Source organism: Rhipicephalus microplus, unplaced genomic scaffold, assembly GCF_043290135.1.
Source record: "Rhipicephalus microplus isolate Deutch F79 unplaced genomic scaffold, USDA_Rmic scaffold_16, whole genome shotgun sequence".
Lineage (NCBI taxonomy): Eukaryota > Metazoa > Arthropoda > Arachnida > Ixodida > Ixodidae > Rhipicephalus > Rhipicephalus microplus.
Window position 1 is genome coordinate 2,622,054 of NW_027464589.1, and position 22,520 is coordinate 2,644,573.

At 46.2% G+C, this 22,520-nt stretch overlaps 1 protein-coding gene across 7 annotated transcripts in view; it reads right to left on the bottom strand.

Annotated features, from left to right (window-relative positions):
* Nucleotides 1–3,185: 3,185 nt before the first annotated feature.
* The window catches only part of LOC119166644 (uncharacterized), a 181,143-nt gene continuing 161,808 nt past the window's right edge, over nucleotides 3,186–22,520 (bottom strand). For 4 of the 7 annotated variants that reach the window (XM_075883424.1, XM_037417960.2, XM_075883425.1 and 1 more), the window contains exon 3: nucleotides 3,186–3,441. In XM_075883424.1, coding sequence (XP_075739539.1) covers nucleotides 3,291–3,441 — 151 coding nt within the window. In that variant the 3' untranslated portion in view covers nucleotides 3,186–3,290. The remainder of the gene's footprint in view (nucleotides 3,442–22,520) is intronic. The other 3 variants (XR_012888812.1, XR_012888815.1, XR_012888813.1) reach the window with 2 other exon arrangements.

A 22,520-nucleotide genomic window follows, 5' to 3' on the forward strand; every position in this document is an offset into this window, starting at 1 on the left:
TCTCTTGCTGTGTGCACTGCTGGGCAACTAATAAATTGTGTCTCAGAGTTAGGGAATCAACGACGTGTCATCCGCCGTGCGTTTCGCGAGTGCGATGAACTTGTCCGCGAGTGTGTGTGCGACGTAATTAACGCTATTAACCGCGCGTACAGAAGTCGGGGCGCGTTTTCTTGCTGTGTGCGCAGCTGTGCAAATAAGAGAAGACGTCTCAGTATTAGGGATTACGGGCAAACTAAATAGAGTCTCAGCATGCAATGCGCTGCTCAAACCCCACCCCTATTTTTTCACAGCTGATCATGCCGCGTCGGCCGCATGCAACGACGGGGACGCTACGCTTCTCTAGCTGTGTCAGCACAAGACTTATCGTTCGGACTCGTGTAATGGGACGAATAAACGTCCCAAGGCTGGCTAATCGGGGTATGTTGGATGGGCTACAGCTATATACGCCTGGAAGGCTGCTCAGTATCACTCTATCGACGCAGTTGGAGCGCATTAAGCGCGACTTGCGCGTACCTTTAAGTAGGACCCCGCCGACCAGCCGCCGTCGTTTGCAGGGCCCCACCCACAATAAGCACAAATGACCGAAATTCCAAATAATGTATGTTTATGCGGGGTCCTAGTTACAGGTACGTGCGAGTCGTGCCTAATTCACTCCAACTGCGTCGATAAAGCAGCCTTCAGTGTTATTGAGCCAGTTTAGTAGTGAAATAATAAAAAAAGCTTTCAGCTCCTAAAGAACCCAAAGAACAGCGTATAGCGCCACCGCCTCGCAGCAGTCCGCAAGCCTTAACTTTGCTGAGAGATAGCTGGCTGACGCATCAGTGTGCCAGTTCCCGTACTGAATTGCGCGTTAAGTGCGCCTTATGCAGGGGGATTTCAGCCTTCAAAAAATAAAGAAGGAAGGTTATTCATTTATTTAAAAGTACCTAACAGGCCCCCTGGGGAGCAGTGAGTATGGGGAACTACACAAAATAAGATAACAACTAAAAAAGCAAATACCGGAGTGCAGAGAGCGTAAACAAAATCACGTGCTGGCAATGCGATGTAAGATGTGTAATTAAGAGGCAAATATTACTAAGAATGCACAAAAAATAAGACAGTGAACACTAGTTGTTGTTACCAAAGAAGCCGCGGAATGCCCACGTAAAAAAACACACACACATTTCAAAATGCGCATAGCGTAAGTACACACAAAAACATTGAAGCATACAGTACTGAAGATTGCAAAACAATGCTAAAACTAGAGAAAAACAGCAACGATACCCTAAAGTGCCAAAAACCTCAACTTTGAGAGATCTATATTGCTTCTTTATGAACTCCAAGATGAGCGCCGTAGGCGGTGCGATTTAAACAGGAGATATATTGCTAAGCTGAAGCTGAACTCCATTCCCTCCCAAGTTTTTTGCTTTCTTTATCTCAATAACAATGAAGGATTGCTAGATTCCGGTTGTATATGGAGAAAATAGTGCCATTGTTTTGCAACTAGTTTTGTTATAGCGCGGAGACATGGAAATTAAGGGCGATGCGGCCTCGTGGGCGGAGCTTATATTTATTCTGAGGTTGTCACCTACTTTAGGAAACCGAGCGCAAGCGTCTTTAACGCAACCGCCGCTCTGCTCCTTTCATCAATCTTCACCAACAATCCGCCACGTACAGCGGCTATCCAGAAGACCGAGAGAGGCACTCGTTGGCAAAGCGCGCAGAAGCCAATCGGAGAGTAGCGGCACTTCGGCGAGTAGCGGCACTTCGGCGAGTAGCGGCAGAGTAATGCCATCTAGGAAATGAGATGATAAATGGTTATTCATTTCTTTTGCCCTGTTTTCTTTCTCGTCACTTTTTCCCTCGGTTACGCATGACTAGTTACAAGGTTAGACTATAAGGAGCTTCGCCCGTAAAATATTTTCCGACGCACGAAATCCAACAGGCTACCTCTCTCGCTTGGAAGCGCGCAGCTTTCACCACCGAGTCACAAAACCAAACGTCATCCGCTGTAGAAACGGTAAGCTTATTATATAGGCCATTTACCGGCGGCGGTATGCCAATCTCGGAAGCTGGGACATCAGCGTGTTCTCGGACTTTCCAGGGAGCTTTCGCGAACGACGCACTAGGTGGCACGCTCATATACTTAGCCCAACGGGGTGTGGTCATCCGCGCGAGCGCGCACGCTCGTCTCGCGGTGGCGGAAAATTGTACGTGTTGGGCTTTCACCAGAATGATATCCCTGAAGTTACAGGGCAGACGACAGACACTTCATCGCTGCGGTCTTTCCGTTTGCGAGGAGAGCACGCTTTTCAAACACAGCAAAGTAAAAGCTAGTGTCTTTCAGTATTTTTCGTGCGTCTTTTGAGTTTCAGCAGCGGGTTGAACTGCGAACGTCGATTGCTCGCACTCGTCTTGTGGGTATTCGTCTTGTTTCGTCCGGGGCAGCACGTTGCATGTTTATATCTGGTTGCCGTTCTTCGCGCGACTTTCCAATTTTCTGCCCTAGCACTCAATGATTTGTCTAGATTGAATTACTATGAATATTTATTATTATTATTACTATTATTGTTAATCTAATAAAATATTAACATTGTCATTCATGGTTTCCTGGAAGCTTTCATTCAATAGCCGTGAGTTGCACTACCTTCTCGATCGGTAAACCTTTCCTTGCGCGCCCACTACGCCACGAGATGAGCCAGGGCAGGGGCCAGGTAATGTAAACTCTTAGCGCACTACAGGGAAACGGAAGCGACGTAGAGAGTTCTTAGCTTGCAATTAGGGTTTCCCGTTTCTTTACTGAGTCGCTTTAGTTTTTCTGTAACGCGCCAAGAGTTTCCAGAGCGCCACTCAAAATGTCGAACTACTGGAGGTTCACAGCATCGCTTTAGTGAAAGTTGCATCCTGATACTTGAGTGCCTGGGTCCTGCTGGCAAACATGGGCAGCTGCAACGTCACCACAGCCGCAAAACCCCGGTCACTCGATACTGCTGCAGATTTGTCGTTAAGATGCGCAACCTTGTTGGAAATGCACAACCATAGATTGAGTAGTTTAGCAATAATTTGATAAGCCTAACTCCAGCTCAAGAACATTTTAGTGAGTGAGTCCGAGTAAGCTAAAGAACATTATGTATTTCTTCAGTGAGTCTGATAGAGTTCCGCTTTTTTTCGCCGACCTATGTGCAGAATTGACTCAACCAAAAGTGTACTTGGTAAAAGTGTTTTTATTTTCATCACCACCCGCATGAATGAGTGCATTTTACGGTGTCATTTTGAGATGTAAGTGCCACTGGTGCGTACAAGAAAGAGATTCACGTGTGCTTAGCAGAATTCTCTGCAAGCGCAGAATGTACCATCGACGGCTCATCGGGGTGGCAGACGATCTTATTGCAGCAGGCGGGAAATGGACCAGCTCCGTGCGTTACATGACAGCCGGCATGTGGCAAACCAACAGCGATGCACCTGCAAGAACAATGACATCATGATGGCCTATAACCCTGGCATATATCTCTATGCAGCTTTCATTCCAATAGACATGGTACGAATCATTGCGTGGCTCTTTCAAAATCATCTATCCATTGAAACAAATTACGTGCATGATTTTCAGAACTTGCCTTATGTTCGCAGTGACGACAAACTGGGTCGCACATTGTACAATTTAAGACGACACCCGCAGGGGAGGGGGGCACCAGGTTTTTTGATATTTCAGCTTTGTTACCATGCATGAACGATACTGCGCGAAATACGATAGAGATCTAACACACAATCGTGCCGAGGAAAATATAGGGTATGTTATATGAGGCAATTGTAATGTAAATAACAATCACCTCAGAGGCAGGAACCAAACGTGTTACCTTCGAATAACACGTTCGATAAGCTACTATGGCGGTATCTTCCATCCACTTCATTGAGTGTCTATGTGTAATAAATGTGGGAATGTCAGCTACAGGTGGCGCTGACTGATAGTCCCACATTTAATTACCATATATATGCAATAAAGTGGATGTGAAGATAGCCGCCATAGTAGCTCAGTTGGTAGAGCATTGAACATGTTATTCGAAGGTCGCAGGTTCGGACATTGCCCACAACCCAATAACTTTTCATCCAATTTTCTTTCTTCACATTTACCATAAAATTACCTCATATAACATACTTTGCTTGGCATAATTGTCTGCTGGTTCTCAGTAATATTTTATTTAGAAAAAAACCGGAGGCCCTCAAAATGAGGGTATACATGAAGGGACAGGCATTGCTTTGTTAAAATTTTGAAAAGTTTAGAAAGGTTTTTTTTTAAATCATTGTGGAATATAAATGGAGAAAAGCAATGTACAAACTCATTATAAAGCATGAATATCATGAAACATCAACCGCATTAACGAGAAATTCACCTCAAATGACAAGAAAAAAGAAAATCAACATACTTTGATTAGGTGATAAGGTGATCACAAAGAGTGTTCTGAAATTTGCTAATATTGTAATCCATGGCGATGTCTGATGGTAATGTGTTCCACTTGGTTATTCTGCATTGCAAAACTGAATGAGCATAAGGTGAAGACTTGCAGCTCATACGTCGAACATTATATGCATCATCACGACGGGGGACGATAGCCAGTGGTGACTGAAAGCATTCTTCGTGGACAGAGTTATGACGATTAAGTTTACGAAACGGTGTAAACAAACCAATTTTTTCGGGGAAGTCCTAACTTCCCGAACTCACCTTTCTTTCTTTCCAGAGGTCGGTTGCTACCTCAAAAAGCGGTGCTGAAGAGGCGTTGAAAGGGTAGTAGCAAAAGAGGAGGCAGCAGATGTTTTGAGCATCTTAGACAGGGGGTCGTGAATAGACGTATGAAGAAATTAAAAAAAACTGTGGAGCGCGAAAAAGCACATATACAAGGGTAGTCACAAACTCCTGGTTTGCTTTCGTGGAAAAAAGATGGTCCTGTGGAATGTGTTTGAAGTGTGTCGATAGACGACATTATTTGAAGCTGAATCTTGAACACAATAACTGAGCCAACATTTTGAACAATGGGTGCTGCACTATTGTGATTGTTAAATTTTTAAGTATAGCCGAGAGTGTTATGGACGATATATAGTGAACATGCCAAACAGTACAGTGTGGTGTTAAATTATGTGCTGGTAAAGTGCTTTTGGTTACCGCTGTGAAGTGAAAGCTGATTTAAATTGAACACTTAGAAAGCGAATGCAACTGCAAGATCAATAGAGAGGAGAAGCAGCTTTTTGGAGAAAAACTTTTAGAAAAGAGGGCGTACGTCATGAGTATATGACAAAATATGAAAAGGATGACGAGAGGACACATGTTTGACTTGAATAACGAAGAGAACGAAACTTGAATGAGCAGTGATCGTCCAGATCCCTGGGCTAGGTAGGTGTGTCGCCCAAGCCAACAGCTGACCGCTGGCTACCTGCTGAGCCGCCCCTCTCTTCGCTGCCCTCAAGGTTTTGTCCTGTGCTTCCCAAGGCCTGAGCGCCCGGTTTCAATTCGAGATCTACCTCCACTGCTACTTCAAGGGCACATTCGTGCTTCCTCCTGTGGGTGTGCGGCCGGATCGGGCGGTGCTGTTAAGCCTATCAACCTGATGTCTCTCTCTTCTACCAGCAAGGCATATTCTGCCTGGTCGACTTCCCTTCCTAAATGTGATTTGCCAATCGATTTGTTTTTTTTACTTGTCTGCAGAGCGTTCCCGTTGCCCTAGTTGCATTCAACGGCGTGTCAATTCGCATAAAAAATCCGAAACTAATTCAGGAAAAACTCCGGAAAATTTCCGATTATTACCAAATGATTACTGACGTGTGTCAATTTGGACGTGGCGGCATCCTGTGCTGCTCGTCGTACCAGGCCTGCGTCACAGATCTCCTAATATGCACAACGTTTGCCCCAAATCCGGTGAGCAGTTTCGTGTCTGTCATTTTAGCCTATGTGAAGGGACTAGTTCGAGGAGTGGACTTGAGCCTTACACCACCTGAAATACTTGAAATCTTTGTGGCTGCAGGAGCAGTCTATTTCGTTGCTCGTGAAACGTTGAGAACAAAAAGGTCCCCACAAAATAAGTGATCGTGACTTTTGCCGGCACGGCTCAACCAACCGAAATTAAGGCATGGCCCCTGATTTATCGTGTAGATGCGCTATCCCCTCGGCCACTGCAGTGCAAAAAAAATGCTTGACGTATGGCTATACCCTCAAGGGATGTAGATCGGATGTGAGGGGTCGCAGATATACTGACCAACATAAACACGATAAATATTCAACCCAAGAGGTGAGATGCTGTATATGCAGAGGAAATCACGCAGATGACGATGAAAGTTGCCCCATTAGGACATATGAGTTGCAACTTCTATAGTTGCAACTCATATGTCAACATTGAACAAGAATGATGCTCCCAGCGTGAGGGCCGATCTATTCTTTCTGAGCACTCACGTGGCTATGCCACCGTTGCCAACAAGGCGAACTAGATGCTTGTGTCGTCGTTGCCTGATCTTATAACATCAACGATTTTTAGGGTGCTGTTAAAGCTGGAAAAACAGACAAACGTACAGACAGACACAGAGACAAACAGACAAATAAATATTTTTGCGTCAAAGATCCCAAAAAAAGACTATTGTCTTTAAAAAGGGAGGGGCACCAGCGATGAAGGGGCTGGGACAGACGGAGGCGCGTGACCCTCGCGGCGATTGGCGTGCGAGCAGTAGCGAGCTGGTATTGTCGCCATGGTCTTTGCAAGAGAAGGTTGCATCACCAAGAAATGTACTGGTGACAGGAGTAGCAGGACAGCGACTCGGCAACATGTGACGTGCACGTCTCGAGAAGAGGACGGAGAACTTGACAAGCTTCGAGGGAGTTTGCTTGGGATGCAGCAGCTGTGCACAGCAAACACCCACATTCCTGGTGCAAACCGCCTTTGAAGTAAGCCGCCGAAGACAGTCCCCGGGTGGCCACGACATCGTGCAGCACTGGCAAGAGCAAGCAGCCGCTAGGCCCAACCACCGAGGCATCGCCATGTCACTGAAATCAGCCGACGATGACGACGAGCGACCACGTCAGCAGCGGCAAAGAGGACGACTTTGTGAAAATCTACGAGAACACCGCCAGGTACCCGACAAGACGGATCGGAAGAGCGACTTCGGATCGGAACAGTCTAAGTATGACTGAGGCGAAGCATCAAGGCTATTGAGTTGCTGGGCGATATTTATGACAGTTGGGGGGGGGGGGGGGGGGGCTTCTTTTAGGTTGGTATTTAGATTTAGTTTGAAGATATTACACGTTATTTTGCGCATTTTTGTATATATTTTGAAAGTGCCATGTGTGCTTATTAAATGGGTTTTTGTTTTTATCCGAGACACGTATCAGTTGCTCGCCTGCAGCAGCAGCCCGATAATCACTGACAGTCTCTCATTGCCCATTACCAGAGGTTAGCATGTTCCAGCAGGAACCACCAGCTCATCACTGCGTGCTTTCCTCCTCTCCAGGTTTCTCTCCTACGCAACTCCGCTATGACGTGTCAACGCCGCCAGTGTCAGCGTTAGCACCCGCTGCTTTGCATCTACACATGCTTCCCATTAGCGGGAGAAGGCATAATTTTGTTGGGATAGCAATTACAAGACAATTTTAGACTGATTTTTCGCCATCGCTTCCGCCGCCATTCTGTATATATATATATATATATATATATATATATATATAGATAAATATATATATATATATATATATATATATATATATATATATATATAAGTATATATATAAATATATATAATATATAAAAAAAGTATCCTTAAATTTGCCCGTCCTCCACCTTTTGGTATATATATATATATATCTATATATATATATATATATATATATATATATATATATATATATATATATATATATATATATATATATATATATATACATACATATATATATATATATGTATATATATATATAGTGACAGTAATAATTCAATGGGCCAGTTAGTCTTCGTGAAGGTATGGGATATGGCACAACGGGAGCGTTGTCAACAAGGATAAATATATTTATTTCCCAACAGTTTCGGGAGGGGACCTCCCTTCATCAGGGGAGGGGACCTCCCCTGATGAAGGGAGATCCCCTCCCGAAACTGTTGGGAAATAAATATATTTATCCTTGTTGACAACGCTCCCGTTGTGCCATATCCCATATATATATATATATATATATATATATATATATATATATATATATATATATATATATATATATACATATATATATATATATATATATATATATATATATACATATATATATGTATATATATATATAAACAATGAAGTGCTAACATAGGACCCGGAAGTAAAGGTTCAAAAAAATCAAGCACGTAGGAAAAATTGTTTTGTAAAGGACTGACGTTTCGGCCGCCGGACCAGCCTTCACTCCCATCACTCCGGCGAAGGCCGGTCCCGCGGCCGAAACGTCAGTCCTTTACAAAACAATTTTTCCTACGTGCTTGATTTTTTTTAACTATATATATATATATATATATATATATATATATATATATATATATATACGAAAGCTCAGGAAAGAAAGAAAAAGCCTCCTGCGCGCGGCGCCCAGCTGCCCATGATGCGCGGGTGCGCGTATCACCCACGCATACTTTGCACCGTGAAGGGGGGGGGGGAGGTAGATGCTTGTGCGCACGCGGGTAACCTTCCGTAGAGAAAATTCTGCGCACTCGGCTTTCACCGGAACGGTTGCGTTAGTTGCCGGGCCGACAAAAATCACTTCGCTTACTGCACAGGCCCAGTTTGCGAAGTGTAACAACTGGGACACTTGTTGGTTTGCAGTCATTTTTACTTGTAATTTTGGTACGTGAATTGTTTTTTGTTTAGACAGTGCGCAAAGTGTCCAGATCTAAATGTTGTTTGTTTACTCTCGTCCTGTGTATGTTGTTTTTGTGCGTCATTTGCACGTGAGAAGCGCGCTGCTCGTTTTGATCTGCGTACCGTTTTCAGCGTTATATTTGTAGTTGTTATCGCAGCGATTGCTTCACCCTCGCGTCAAGACTGACTTTTTTCTTACTCTTTCACATTTCCTTCTGTCTCCCGCTTCCCAACCTTTCTGAGGCATTGTCGAAGTGACCTCTTCAAAGGAAGACAGTTACCAGGACGCAATTTTTTCTTCACTTTTATTTCATTGAAACCCACTTCAGGGAGGTGAGCGCGCCGTACTTGGAAAGAGGGGCGGAGCAATACATTTTATTACGCAGAAATCGGGTCATTGAAAACCGACGCGTCGGGGAGTGGCGCGCCATCTAATAAGCTTTGTTGGAATCACTGTAGCGATGATCTTGAGCGCTACCACAGAAGTGTACAGAAAACACTGGCACACGCTGACGAGATAGGCAGAATGTGCATAGGACAATTTGCTGGAGAAGATCGAGCTGCGGAAACTGAACACCAGCGAGATCAATAAAACCTCCTGAAGGTTTTCACGTTTTCGTCACGAGTTGGGCCGACATGCTGGGCTTCAAATGGCTTCACTCGTATGACATACTGCGCCAAAAGAATTGACTGTTAAGAGAGTTGGTGCGTTGACATAGAAACTATCCTGAGAGCGCAACAAAATACGACACACAGGAAGACACAGACGGAGACAGGCGCAAACTGCAAACAAGCTTTATTCAAGAAAGACCAACACTTCTATAAATCAGCACCATGCGCAGGGGCACCGCCATAACAACCACAAAAATTTCAACCAGCCGGAATAGAAAATGAAATTCAGTCTTGTACCGTGCATTAGAAGTTTCACCTTCACACTCCTGACCTGTTTTTTTTATTTAAATGCTTTCAGCGTTGTGCGGGCCGTTTTATCTCTGCTTCTGCCTAGGATTTTTGCACAGCAATATTGCGGTTCACAATGCGGGCAACCCAAGCAGTGGTCAACAATGTGGCTCCTCTCTTTATTACTAAAATTTATTTAGTGTTCCCTCAGTCAGTCACTGAGGCCGCTTCCTGTCTTGCTGATGTAGGCTTCGCCGCAGGACAGGAAAATCCCATACATAGCATTAATGTCACACTTCACAAAACGTGTTTCGTGTTTGTGTTTCTGTAATGCTTCTTCCATTTTTTTATATCTCCGTGCTCCTCGCCCCTTGTGTTTTCTCCCAGACCACGACCCTCAGCTGCCTCATTCCACAAACCCGCTACTGCCTTTTGACCTGTGTGGGGTAAAGTGAGCGACCCGATGCTTGACCCGAAAGTGGAGTGATGGTCTGACATACGGCTACCCTAATATGACATGGCCAGCAAAAGAACTCAGCATATCCACGAAGTGAATCATGATTGGGGTGAAGCGTTCATCCGTCTGTCCATCTGTCCGTCCTTTGTTCATCTGTTTCTCCGTCACTATGTCTGTGTGTTCATCTGTCTGTCTGTATGTGCGTCTCTTTGTATGTGCGTCTGTCTGACTCTTCATCTGTCTGTCTCTCTGTCCGTCTGCCTCTCTGTTCAGTGCTCAGATGTGGGTATACGTCAAAGAACCCTAAGCTTGAACAAGGAAAGACAGAAGCTGATACGTAAGACGCCAATCAAGGAGCTAGCATTGAGAAGGAAAGTACAGGAATTCAGTCTCGCTTCAGAACAGGTACTCAGAACTTATCGAAGAAAAAAGTCTTAGTGTTGACGCAATGAATGATAATCTGACGAGTCTCATTACGGAGTGCGCGGTGGACGTTGGAGGTACAGGACACTGGCAAGCTGTCCCAAGAAACAAATAATCTCATTAAGAAGTGTCAAAGCATGAATGGCTGAGGTAAAACAGACCAACTAGAGTTAGTTGACCTTTCAAAGTTGATTATTAGGCGCAAGGTATTCGGTGAAAGAAGGTATAACATGGAAAAAAGTTAACATGCTTTGAAGAACGGAGGAAATGTCAAAGCAGTGAAGAGAAAACTTGGGATAAGCAAAAACCAGATGTATGCACTAAGGAACAAGGAAGACAAAATAACTACAAAAATGGATAAGATAGTAAATGTAGCAGAGAAATATCACAGAGTATAGTAGCCAGCACGAGCACGAACTACCAGTAACCGAGATGAAACCCTACCAGTAATGATAGAAGAGGTCAGAAAAGCCTTGAAGAGCATGCAAAGAGGCAAAGCTGCTGGCGGGGACCAAGCAACATCAGATCTGCTGAAATATGGAGGACAGATTATATTAGAAAAACTAGCGACCCCGTTTACAAGGTGTCTCCTGACGGGAAGAGTACCAGAATCTTGAAAAAATGGTGACATCTTCCTAATACACAGGAAAGAAGATGACAAAGACTTAAAGAATTACAGGCTGATCAGCTTGCTCTCCGTAGTATACAAGCTATTTACAAAGGTAAATGCTAACAGAATTAAGGCAACATTAAAATTCAGTCAACCAAACGAACAAGCAGGATTTGAAACAGGCTACTCAACAATCGGCTACGATCATACTGTCAATCAGGTAATAGAGAAATGCCCGAAATATAGCCAACCGCTATACATAGCCTTCATAGATTACGAGAAGGTGTTTGAAATAGTAGAAAAATCTGTAGTCATGGAGACACCGAGAAATCAGGGCGTCGACAAAGGATATGTAAACATCCTGGTAGAAATCTGCAAGGAATCAACTGATACCATAGCGCTTATTAAACAAAGTAACAGATTATCAATAAAGAAGGGTGTAAGGCAGGGGGATACAATCTCCCCGATGTTATTTACCGCGTGCTAACAGGAGTTTATCAGAGGCCAAGATTGGAAACAGTTAAAGATAAGAGTTAATGGAGAAGTACCTTAGTAACCTGTGCTTTGCCGATGACACTGCGTTGCTGAAAAACTCAGGGGACGAATCGCGGCTCATGATTACGGTGTTAGTCAAGAAGAGCAGAAAGATGGGTCTTAAAATTAATCTGCAGAAAACGAAGGTAATGTACAACAACCTCGGAAGAGAACAGCACTTCGAGACAGGTAATAGTGCACTTGAAGTGGTAAAAGACTGTATCTACTTAGGACAGGTAATAACTACGGATCCAAGCCATGAGACTGGAGTAACTAGAAGAATAAGAATAGGGTGGAGCACATTTGGCATGCACTCTCAAATCGTGACAGGTAGATTGCCACTATCCCTCAAGAGGTAGGTATCTAACAGCTGCATCTTGCCGGTACTTATCTACGGAGCAGAAACCTGGAGACTTACAAAGAGGGTTCAGCTTAAATTGAGGACGACACAGCGAGCAATAGAAAAAAAATGGTAGGTGTAATCTAAAGAGACAAAAAGAGAGCAGAGTGTATTAGGGAACAAACCGGGGTTAAGGATATCATAGTTGAAATCAAGAAGAGGACATGGGCCGGGCATGTAGCACGTAGACGGGATAAGCGCTGGTCATTAAGGGTAACTAACTGGATTCCTAGAGAAGGCAAGCAACAAAAGAGAAGTGAAGGGGGAGACAGAAAGTTGGGTGGGCAGATGAGATTAAGAAGTTTGTGGGTATAAATTGGCAGCAGCAAGCACATGACCAAGTTGACTTGCGGAACACGAGAGAGGCCTTTGTCTTGCAATGAACGTAGTCAGGCTGGTGGTGATGATGATGATGATGATGAAGATGATGATGAAAAAAACCCCTGGTGGTCAAAATTTCCGGAGCCCCTCACTATAGCGTCCCTCATAACCATAGAGTGGTTTTGGGACGTTAAACACCACATATCAAACAATCAATGTCTGGCTGTCTATCTGTGTATTCGTGCATGTGTCCGTTTGTGCCTGCTTCTTGCCAACTTCCTTGTAATTTTGTTTCGTATCTCAGTCATTACTGCACCATACCATAATGATTAGAAGAGAAACCGGGTTGTTCCTATATTGAAAAAAGTTGACAGGATGCTTATACAACAATTCCCTACAATTTCCCTGACATTCCCATGCTGTGAACACGTGTAACATATATTGCTGTGTGCGTGAATCTTTAGAAAACAGTACAGCACTAACCGAACATTAGCATGGCTTTCGAATAGGGCATTCAGAGATTACGCAACTCATCGATGTAGTCCATTCGTTCGCTTCATCTTTTGATTCTAATTGCGAAGTAGACGTAATACTTTTCGATTTTAGCAAAGCTTCGTACTAAGTTCCGCGTGATTAACGAATCCTAAAGCTTAGAATATTCGGCGTTCCTGACCACTTCATCAAATAGGTTTCTGCATACCTGACTAACAAGAAGCAATATACTGCCATCGGAGGTAAACTTTCTGAAAGTTGGATAGTCACTTCAGGGGTGCCAATATACAGTGTCTTAGCCCCCCTGCTTTTGTGGGTTCATATTTTTAATATTGCAATAAAACGGAAATGTGGGCTAGTTGGTAATTCATGAAAGTTAAGTGAACTGGGAGCGCGGGGTTAAACACAGAAACAATGCAAAGAGGAGGCACACAGCACGAGCGCTCAACTAACAACTGGTTTATTCTCATGTTCGAAGGACATATAAGTACACACAGGGGTGCATGTCAACAGTAATAAAATGATACTGTGAGCAGCAAGCGTGGCGTTCATTCGAAGCACTTGTCTATGAATTATCTATATGGTTAAACTCACAGTCAAGTAGGGATAATGACGAATGGCTGATACACTGATTCTTATTTCTAGAAATGTCATATGCTTCAGAAACATCACGCGTAGTTTCAAGCGGATGCCGGAAAAGTACACTTGTTGTTTTCGAACAACGGTTGACACTTGCAAGAATTGCAATGTGAAGCTAAAACAAAAAAAAGGAGTATACCTTTTGAGGAACTTAAATTCTCCCTGAGGCGTATATTTAAACGTCGCCTGGTCTGACCGATGTACAGGCAAGCGCACGCTAGCGGTATGCTATACACTACTCCTAAAAAACACTTAACTGTTTTGCATGTTTCTGCAAACATCCTGCAATTTTTTTGGCAAAGGCCAAATCCACAGAGTTGAAAATTTTCCTTTCCATAAAGACGCACCAACCATAAATACCGCTACGCGCGATTATCTCGGAGAAGGGCTCGTGGCAGCTGGCTGTGTCGTAATATCTGCAGAATCATTTATCTATGTTGCACACTCTCTACGTTAAAAACTTGGATGTTTTGGTTGAATATTTGAACACCAGTGAGTTTTCAGAGGTAACAGCGTTTAGTGTTGATGTAGTGGACCTATATTATTCCTTGCCGCATGATCGGTTGCTAAACTGCGTTGAGCAGTGCATTGTGGAAGACAATGACGGAATATCATTCAGGAATCGTACAGGAGTGTCAACTAAGTCCTGTTTAGAAATTTTGACGTTTTACCTAAAGTCGACCTTCATCGTAAGGCTTGGAAACCTGTACATGCAGAAATTTGATGTGTGTATATGTTCCAGAGTGGCCCCTGCATTAAGCATCATTTTCCTAGGTAAGGTGGACTGCACCTTAAGCACAAACTACCGCCCGGCATCAAAATCTTCAGATACGTAGATGATTATCTGATTTTTATAAAGAAATGTTCTGCAGCAATTTATGACGCTATTTTGGCATGCTTCGAGACGGAGGGCATGGGACTCCGGTTTACCTGGAAGGTTCCGAATAATCTATAATTGAAATTTTAGACCTTTTTCTATTTTTTGGAGGCAATCATCTTTGCTGGCAATATAACCGTCAATCCGCAAAACCTGTTTTAGATTACTCGTCGGGCCATTCTAAACCTATAAAACGAGAAATTGTACTGTCATGCCTTCGTTCAGCGCTCGAAAAAAGCTGTATCCGCATGGTGCACTATGGTTTCTTAGCGCAGCTAGGACGGTCATTCGGGGCTGGGTACCCGCCGTATCTAATCGCATCGGTGTGTGAGAGACTTGCGCGGATGGTTAGAAATGGTGATAAACGTGCGCGTGTTTCTGCAGAATGCAATAAAAGAAACAAACGCATGGTCGTCATCCTTTACATTGATAAAATGGCGCATGGACTGAAAAATGTGGGGAATCGGTTTGGTGTGCGCGTTGTTTTCTCTGCACCCGATACATTGGGCCGTATATGTGCCATGGTGCACAGGAGGGCGCAGGGCACGTCAAAAAGCAGAGGATGTTTGCAAAAACATGTAACATGTAAAACAGTTTGTAAAGTGTTTTAGGAGTGTTGTGTTGCGTACCACTAACGTGTGGTAGCCTGTAAATCGGCCAGACCAGGCGATGTTTCAATACACGCCACAGGGAGCATTTGAGTTCCTTGAAAGGTAGTCATGTTTCTGTTTTAGCTTCCCATTGCGATTCCTCCAAGTGTCAACCGTTGTTTGAAAAAACAAGTTTACTTTTCTAGGAAGACCGCCAGGTGGCACCGTTTTGTTTGGCTGGCCGCATACAGTGCTCCGCTTTCACGTGTTCTTGGCCCGCTACCGGGCCCCGCCCGTGTCTGGACAAGCTCATTATTCCTTCTAGAAGACTTCCGGGACACGCTGACACCATCCGGGCCCCGGTCCGACCCCAGGCTGGCCCTCCAGGCCCCTTCAAAAGTACAAAGCGGTGCGCCGCCGCGCTAACCCTACCGCGCCGCGCCTGCAACTGCAACTGCACGATGCAGCGTCCCGCCCAGCATTCGACACCAACGACAACTGACACCCTGTCGGTAAGCCCAGCCTCCACCGGTCGTACTGCTGATGCAGCCGTGCCTCCGCTGTCAACATCTGGCAATGTCATCAGCCCCGCACCGACAACAATACAGCAGCAGGCAGCGTTCCTCAACAGCGCACACGGTCCAGCAACGTGCAACGCTGGTGGTGCCTCTGCTACTCTCAGCTTGATAGCCACGCAAACGCCGGAGCCCGAGAGCCGTAATGCAGTGTAGGCGTTGCAATCAACCACGCCTGCTGCTCTCACCACCTTATCTGCGTCTGGCCTACCCATTGGAAATTCCGAGTCTGTCGACAAGCGCGTTTCGACGAGCGTCGTTCCTTCCATCGCCGAAGTTTTGCCTTCCATCACTTCAGCTGACGACTTATCGACGGAAATGGACTTCACGGCATCGCAGGTCAACGAAGACAATACGCCATTCCCTGAAGGCAGCTGGGACACCGTTAGTGCCAATCGAGAACCTGCCTCGACCGCCCGCCCCCACTCCGAGCTCATCACCGTCGGAATCCAACCGGCGTGAGTGTTCCACCTGGAACACTCACGCCGGTTGGATTCGGTCAGTTGGTGTGGTTGGTAATAGACCACACCAACTAAATGTTTCAGGAGGGGGGAGGGTACGTCTAGTGGTTCAACGAGAACGTCATTGCGTACATAAATGAGCGCAAGTGGCCTTCCCGTCGTGGCGTGATATGCACGGTAGCCCGGAACGGCAAGGGCCGCCCGAGTCTCCTGTATAAGGAGAAAATGGGGTAATGTTTGGCGGGTGAGAAGATATTGGTGGAGAGGGGTTCTATTGTGACGAAAGTTGCGGCAATTCCACTGCAAAATATCGAGGTCCTTTTCACGCGCCATCTAGGTCTTTGAAGTAGAGGAAGCGCCTACGCGTGCGCGTTCCTTCTTTTTTGCCGGGGGAAGCAACTCTTGCAGGAAGTTTAGCATATAGGTGAAAGATTCCAGTTGCTTAGATTGGGTTTTGAGGGTCGTAAGAATCCGGACAATTGAATTTTTTAGCTGGACGAAACGAGTGTGATGCGCAGTGGTGGTGGTTTCGACAATGTCGGCCAGTTTGGTTACATGGGAGCTGGAGGTCGGTGTGGTGAGTGGGGTGAGTTGCTTATTTAGCTCCGTGAGTGGAGAGGTTAGAGAGGATGTGGTAGTTGCGAGTGTCTGCGTCAGTGCGAGTATATTCTGTTGTAGCTCATCTGAGATGCGTTGTTGCTCGCGCTGGTTGCGCTCCAACATAGCCAGTCGCAGATCGAAGGAGCGGCTCTCGTTACTTAAAGATGGTGAAGGTGTGTTTGATGAAAAGTGGACATGGGAGGTGTTCCCTTAACCTTAGCGGTGTATGAGCCAAGGGGGATGTTGCGGGATGTGATAGGAACTCATGCGCTGAAGAGGAGGGCGGGGAAGGCTGAGTGGCTCGGCGCATGGCTGTGCGACGCAGAAAAGCTGCTTTGGCGCAGTCGCGTTGCTTAGCTAGAAGGTAGGGGCAGGTGGAGTCCAGAGATCAGTGGGTGTTGACTTGGCAATGGATGCACCAGGGTTGGGCGCAAACGTGAGCATCGAAATCTGCTGGTAGAGGAGACGCACAGCGGCGGCACTTGGCCGTAACGCTGTGTTGGGGGCATTGGTGAGCACGGTGCCCTATAGCAAGGCACGGAGTGCAAGTATAGAGGCTTAGGTTTATGTGGACGGCATCGGAAAGAGACGCGTTTGAAGTACACAAAGCGAGGGATGCTGGTTCCAGCAAAGGTTATGAGGACGGATACAGTGGAGCCCATCATACGTGAAGCAAGTATATCTGAAGTAAAGGATTCGTGGTCATGCAATAGCTGAGATGTTGTGAAGTGACCACCAACGTTCTGTATGACGCCGAGACATGATACTGGAAGACTAAGGGCATAGGGCTTAATGGTGATCGGCTTACCATTAAATTCCAGACTTGTGAGGGAGAGTAGGGGGTGGGTAGTAAGAGGTGAGTGCGTTTTCAGAAACACAAGGCTCTGAACAGGTTTGCCTTAAAGGGTGACCTCCGAACTGGTCTTGGGAGAGAGATTTGCGGCGGCTATGATGGTAGAAAGCAGGTCATAGAGAGGCAGTTATGTGGACGGCATCGGAAAGAGACGCGTTTGAAGTACACAAAGCGAGGGATGATGGTTCCAGCAAAGGTTATGAGGAATGATTCAGTGGAGCCCATCATACGTGAAGCGAGTATATCTGAAGTAAAGGATTCGAGGTCATGCAATAGCTGAGATGTTGTGAAGTGACCACCGACGTTCTGTATGACGCCGAGACATGATACTGGAAGACTAAGGGCATAGGGCTTAATGGTGATCGGCTTACCATTACTGACACCCTGTCGGTAAGCCCAGCCTACCCGTACTTCTTTCGCTCTGATGTCCTTTTACAACCCCCCTGTCACGTCCTCTTTGTTTAGTGCTCTTGGCAAATTCCTGCACTCCCTTCCATCGACCACCCATATCCTCCTTGGGGTGACTTTAATGCTCCTCATAGGCTCCGGGGTTACCCCCAAACACTCAAACAAGGTCGCCTTCTACACTGCCTCGCCCAGGAACGCCATCTCACCCTTCTTACTACTCCTGACACTCCTACTCGAGCGGACACTGTTTCACAGCGTTCCACTACACCCGATCTTACGTTCTCTCGGAGTTCCCTTCCTTTTCACTGGCAGGTGTCCGCTCAAAATCTTTTGAGCGATCACTTTCTCATACACATCACCACCCCTCTTTCCCACAGTAGGCGGAAACAACGAGTTGCTCACCCTGACTGGGAAGCATTCCGTAATAATCTTTTGTCTGACTCATCTAAAACTTACTACGACTGGACGTCGCGAATCTCCGCAGCAATGACATCCAGTAGTCGCCACGCTCGTTTTCAACTCCCCATTCCTGACCCTGATCCTCACTTTCTCCGCTTATGGCGACGTCATCAACGTTTGAAACGCGCTCTCCGCTCCCAGCCACACAACGTTCAACTTTCCTTCCGAATTGATGCTCTGCGAGCTGAAGTTATCGCTTACGGCACTTCTCTCGAGCACTCTCGCTGGAACACGCTGTGTGACGGCCTTGACTCCGCACTGCACTTGCGCTCTACATGGTCTCTGTTTAGGTCCCTCTTAGGTACTAAGCCTGCCGTTGCTCCCACCCTAGCTAAGCTCTCGCTTAAGGACTCCCTCTGATGTGTTTGAAAATTTAAAATCTCTGTATCTCTTACCCTCCCCTCACAGCTTTCTACCCAGATTACTGTGGCGAAGCTAACCCAGACCTGGACCGCCCATTCACGCTCAGGGAGCTGGAAGCTGCCTTAGCCACACAATATACCCACTCGGCACCCGCTGAAAATGAGATAACATATACTACATTACGTAATCTCCCCGACAACGCGAAGGAATTTCTCTTACACACATTCAACGAAGCATGGAACAGCGGCTGTCTTCCAAGCTCTTGGACAGCATCTCTGATTTGCATGATTCCGAAGCCGGGCAAACCTCCATCTCTCTCTAACCTTCGCCCTATCTCTTTGACGTCATGCGTTGGCAAGACTCTTGAGCGAATGGCCTTGACTCGACTGTCTGATTTTATTGAGGCGAAAGAGTTTTTTTCATCCTTCTCTTATTGGCTTCCGACGCCACGTTTGTGCGCAGGACATGTTCTTTGTTCTTCAGCATACTTTTCTTTCACCTTCTCGTAGTCAGATCCATGCGCTTGTAACCGTCGATGTACGGAAGGCATTCGATGGCGTGAGTCATGACCCCATACTAGCTCAGCTCTCCTCCCTGTCATGTGGCTCCCGCATGTATTCTTACATCCGATCATTTCTTTCCAATCGAGTTGCTCGCTTAAGAGTCGATACTCATTTGTCTAACCCACACTCCCTCACCCACGGCACTCCTCAAGGTGCCGTACTATCTCCTACTGTATTTAGTATGGCTATGGCCCCCTTGCCTCCCAACTGTCCCAAATACCTGACCTCCACCATATTTTTTATGCAGACGACATCACTCTCTGGTGTACGTCTGGATGTCCCGGCCACGTGCAGGATACTTTGCAACGTGGCCTGGACCTTATTGCTTCCTTTCTCGCTGCTGCTGGCCTGTCCCCTGCACCGGAGAAATGTAAACTACTTTTGCTAAACCGGTCTGCGTACCAGCGCTCCCACAATACCCTCATCTCCCTACATTTTTTAGCTCTCTCATCTCCACTGTTCAGCAATGCAAAGTTCTTGGCTTCCTTTTGCATGCGACAAAAAACGCGCAGGCCCTACATCACGCTGTGAGGACTTGCCACTCGGTGACCCACCTCCTGCGACGCGTTGTCACTCGGCAGTCGGGGCTCCACGAGGCTCATGCGTGCTGGGTTGCACATGCGGTTGCCCTTAACAAGTTCTTGTACTTTGTCTCATATGTTCATTTCACCCAAACGTAACTGAACACACTCTAAAGAGCTTGACGATAGTTATAGCGCGAGAACAAAACGACGACACAGAGACAAGAAGGACACGAAAGACACGAGCGCTGACTTCTGAGTTTATTGCGCAGAGCACGAAAATATATAGAGGAGACAGTGACCATGTGATAAAACCCATATGGCACAAGAGCAAAACATGAGTAAGAAAACCAAAAACAAGCAACACAAATACAAAGGCACTGAAAAACAGCAAAGAAAAAACCTAGAAAAAAACGAAACAGAAAGGTAAAGCTACCTGCCCGCACCGAATCCTTCGAGGAACCTTCGTTCCTTCTCGGACAAAGCCACGGAGGGCTTGCTAATACAAGGCACCTGTTCGCGTGCCATCTGCGCAGCCTCGACAATGACCCGGGTGTTTACATCTTTGTGTTTGTAAACGTCGCTGTGTCCTCGAAGAGGGGAACACACTTGCACTCAGTGCAGTGCTGGGCTAGAAAACCATCTTTCCCGTTTTTAACATTGTTCGCGTGCTCTCTCAGCCGATCGTTCAGACACCTTCCAGTCGTTCCGACTTAACAAGCACCAAATGAAAGAGGGGTCCTATAGACGACTTCCCGGGAGCAGGCCGCATACCTGTTTCGATGTTGAACTCTGCATTCTGTTGATGATTTCGTTTTCAGGGGGTTGGTAGATTTGATGAGGCTGATCAATTTGGACGGTGCCGAGAACAGGACACGAACTCCAACACGTTTTCCGATTTTTTTGAGCCTATGTGATATCTGGTGTATGTATGGAATCACGGCTATCCTTTCACGTTCTGTATCCGTGTTGCTCAGATTCTGTCGCGTCCTCTGCTCTGCCTTATTAGTCCGCAGGATCGTCTCCGCAACAGACGCGATCAACGCCTTGGGGAAACTTGAAGCCTTAAGGCGGGAAACTTGAGCTTTGAAGCTCGCAGAGATATTGTGGGCGCACGACCTATTTAAAGCATTCTCAAGGCAGGTTCGTGCTATGCCTCGCTTAACTATCTTACTGTGAGCAGAAGAAAGGGGAAGTAGAGGTTTCTGCGCACGTGGTTCACAACACCAACAGATGTGCTGTGAGCTAAAAACCAGATTTAAATCCAAAAAGCGTAATTTGTCATTATCGGGCATTTCATGTGTCACCACAAGAGGCTTCAAACAATTTTCGAACACGCCTATAGTTTGAGTGGCCAACGAGTGAAACATAGAAGAATTACAATTTAGAATAACCAAGAAATCATCTACGTATTTAAATATTTTGACGACATGCGAGTCTTCTAATTTTTCCTGCAGTTTTTTGCCCATTTTTGCCAATAGAAGATCACTGAGTAGAGGTCCTATGCATGAACCAAATGAAACACCCTTTTTCTGCAGATAAACGCAAATGCAAAGGCCTCTACAAGGCAGCTCTAAACCCTCTGTCACTACCTCTACCACTAAGCTCTTTGCCACAGGCCTCTTCCATCCATTACGTTCTCTTATTCCTCTGCACCACGACTCTCAGATTGCCCGTCTTCCTCTCACTCGTCAAGGCCAATGGCTATAAGCCCAAGCTGGTATCCCTCACATTCCCGTTTCCGCTCCCACCTTGCCTTCTGCCGTTAGCACCGCTGCTTCTAACCTTCGCATCCTTCCCCTCCCATCCAATATGTCTCCCATTCTTCACGCCGGCCGGCGTCATGCGGCAGCACAGCATGATTCTCCTCCTCTCTCTACACAGGGAGTTGCCTACACAGATGCCTGATACATGGCTCCTCGGGGCTCGTGTGGCTACGTTATCTACCATCCACACCTTTCGGCACCTGACACGTACACCAGCGGGCCATACTTACACCCGCCAAATGTACTTTCGCTCGAGGTCCTTTCCATGGTCCACGCCATGCAGTCATTTTCCTCCCTGCATTCTCTCCCCGAGTACACGATTTACTCCGACTCTCACGCCGCCATCCGTCACATACAGAACAACACGTTGCCTCCTGCTCTTCAACAAGAGGTCGAGCGAGCGGCCTCTGCTCTTCAACCCTCCGCTGTCTTCCTCCGCTGGGTTCCTGGGCATTCAGGTATTAACGGCATTGAGCTAGCTCATCAGCTTGCCCGTGATATACTGCACCGGGCACCGTTCATTCCCTGGCCCACACCTACGGAAGACAGTGAGAGTTCCGCGAATAACGATGGGCAAATCTCCTTGCGTCACACTATCAAGGAGATATAGCTCCAGCTTCGGCTCGACAAGCGTCTTTACCCCCCCCCCCCCTCATCCATCACTCACTGCAATCGAGGCTCGAACTCTACGGCACATCCAAATGAGCTGCCTGATAACCCCCTCTTGCTTTTTCCTTTATAAATATTGGTCTAACCCCTGCTGTCCTAATTGTCCCTCCCCATACGCTGACCTGTCACACTGCCTGTTTTACTGCCCAACTGCTCAGCAATCCAGCTATTACGCTCCCCCATCCCTTTCCATCA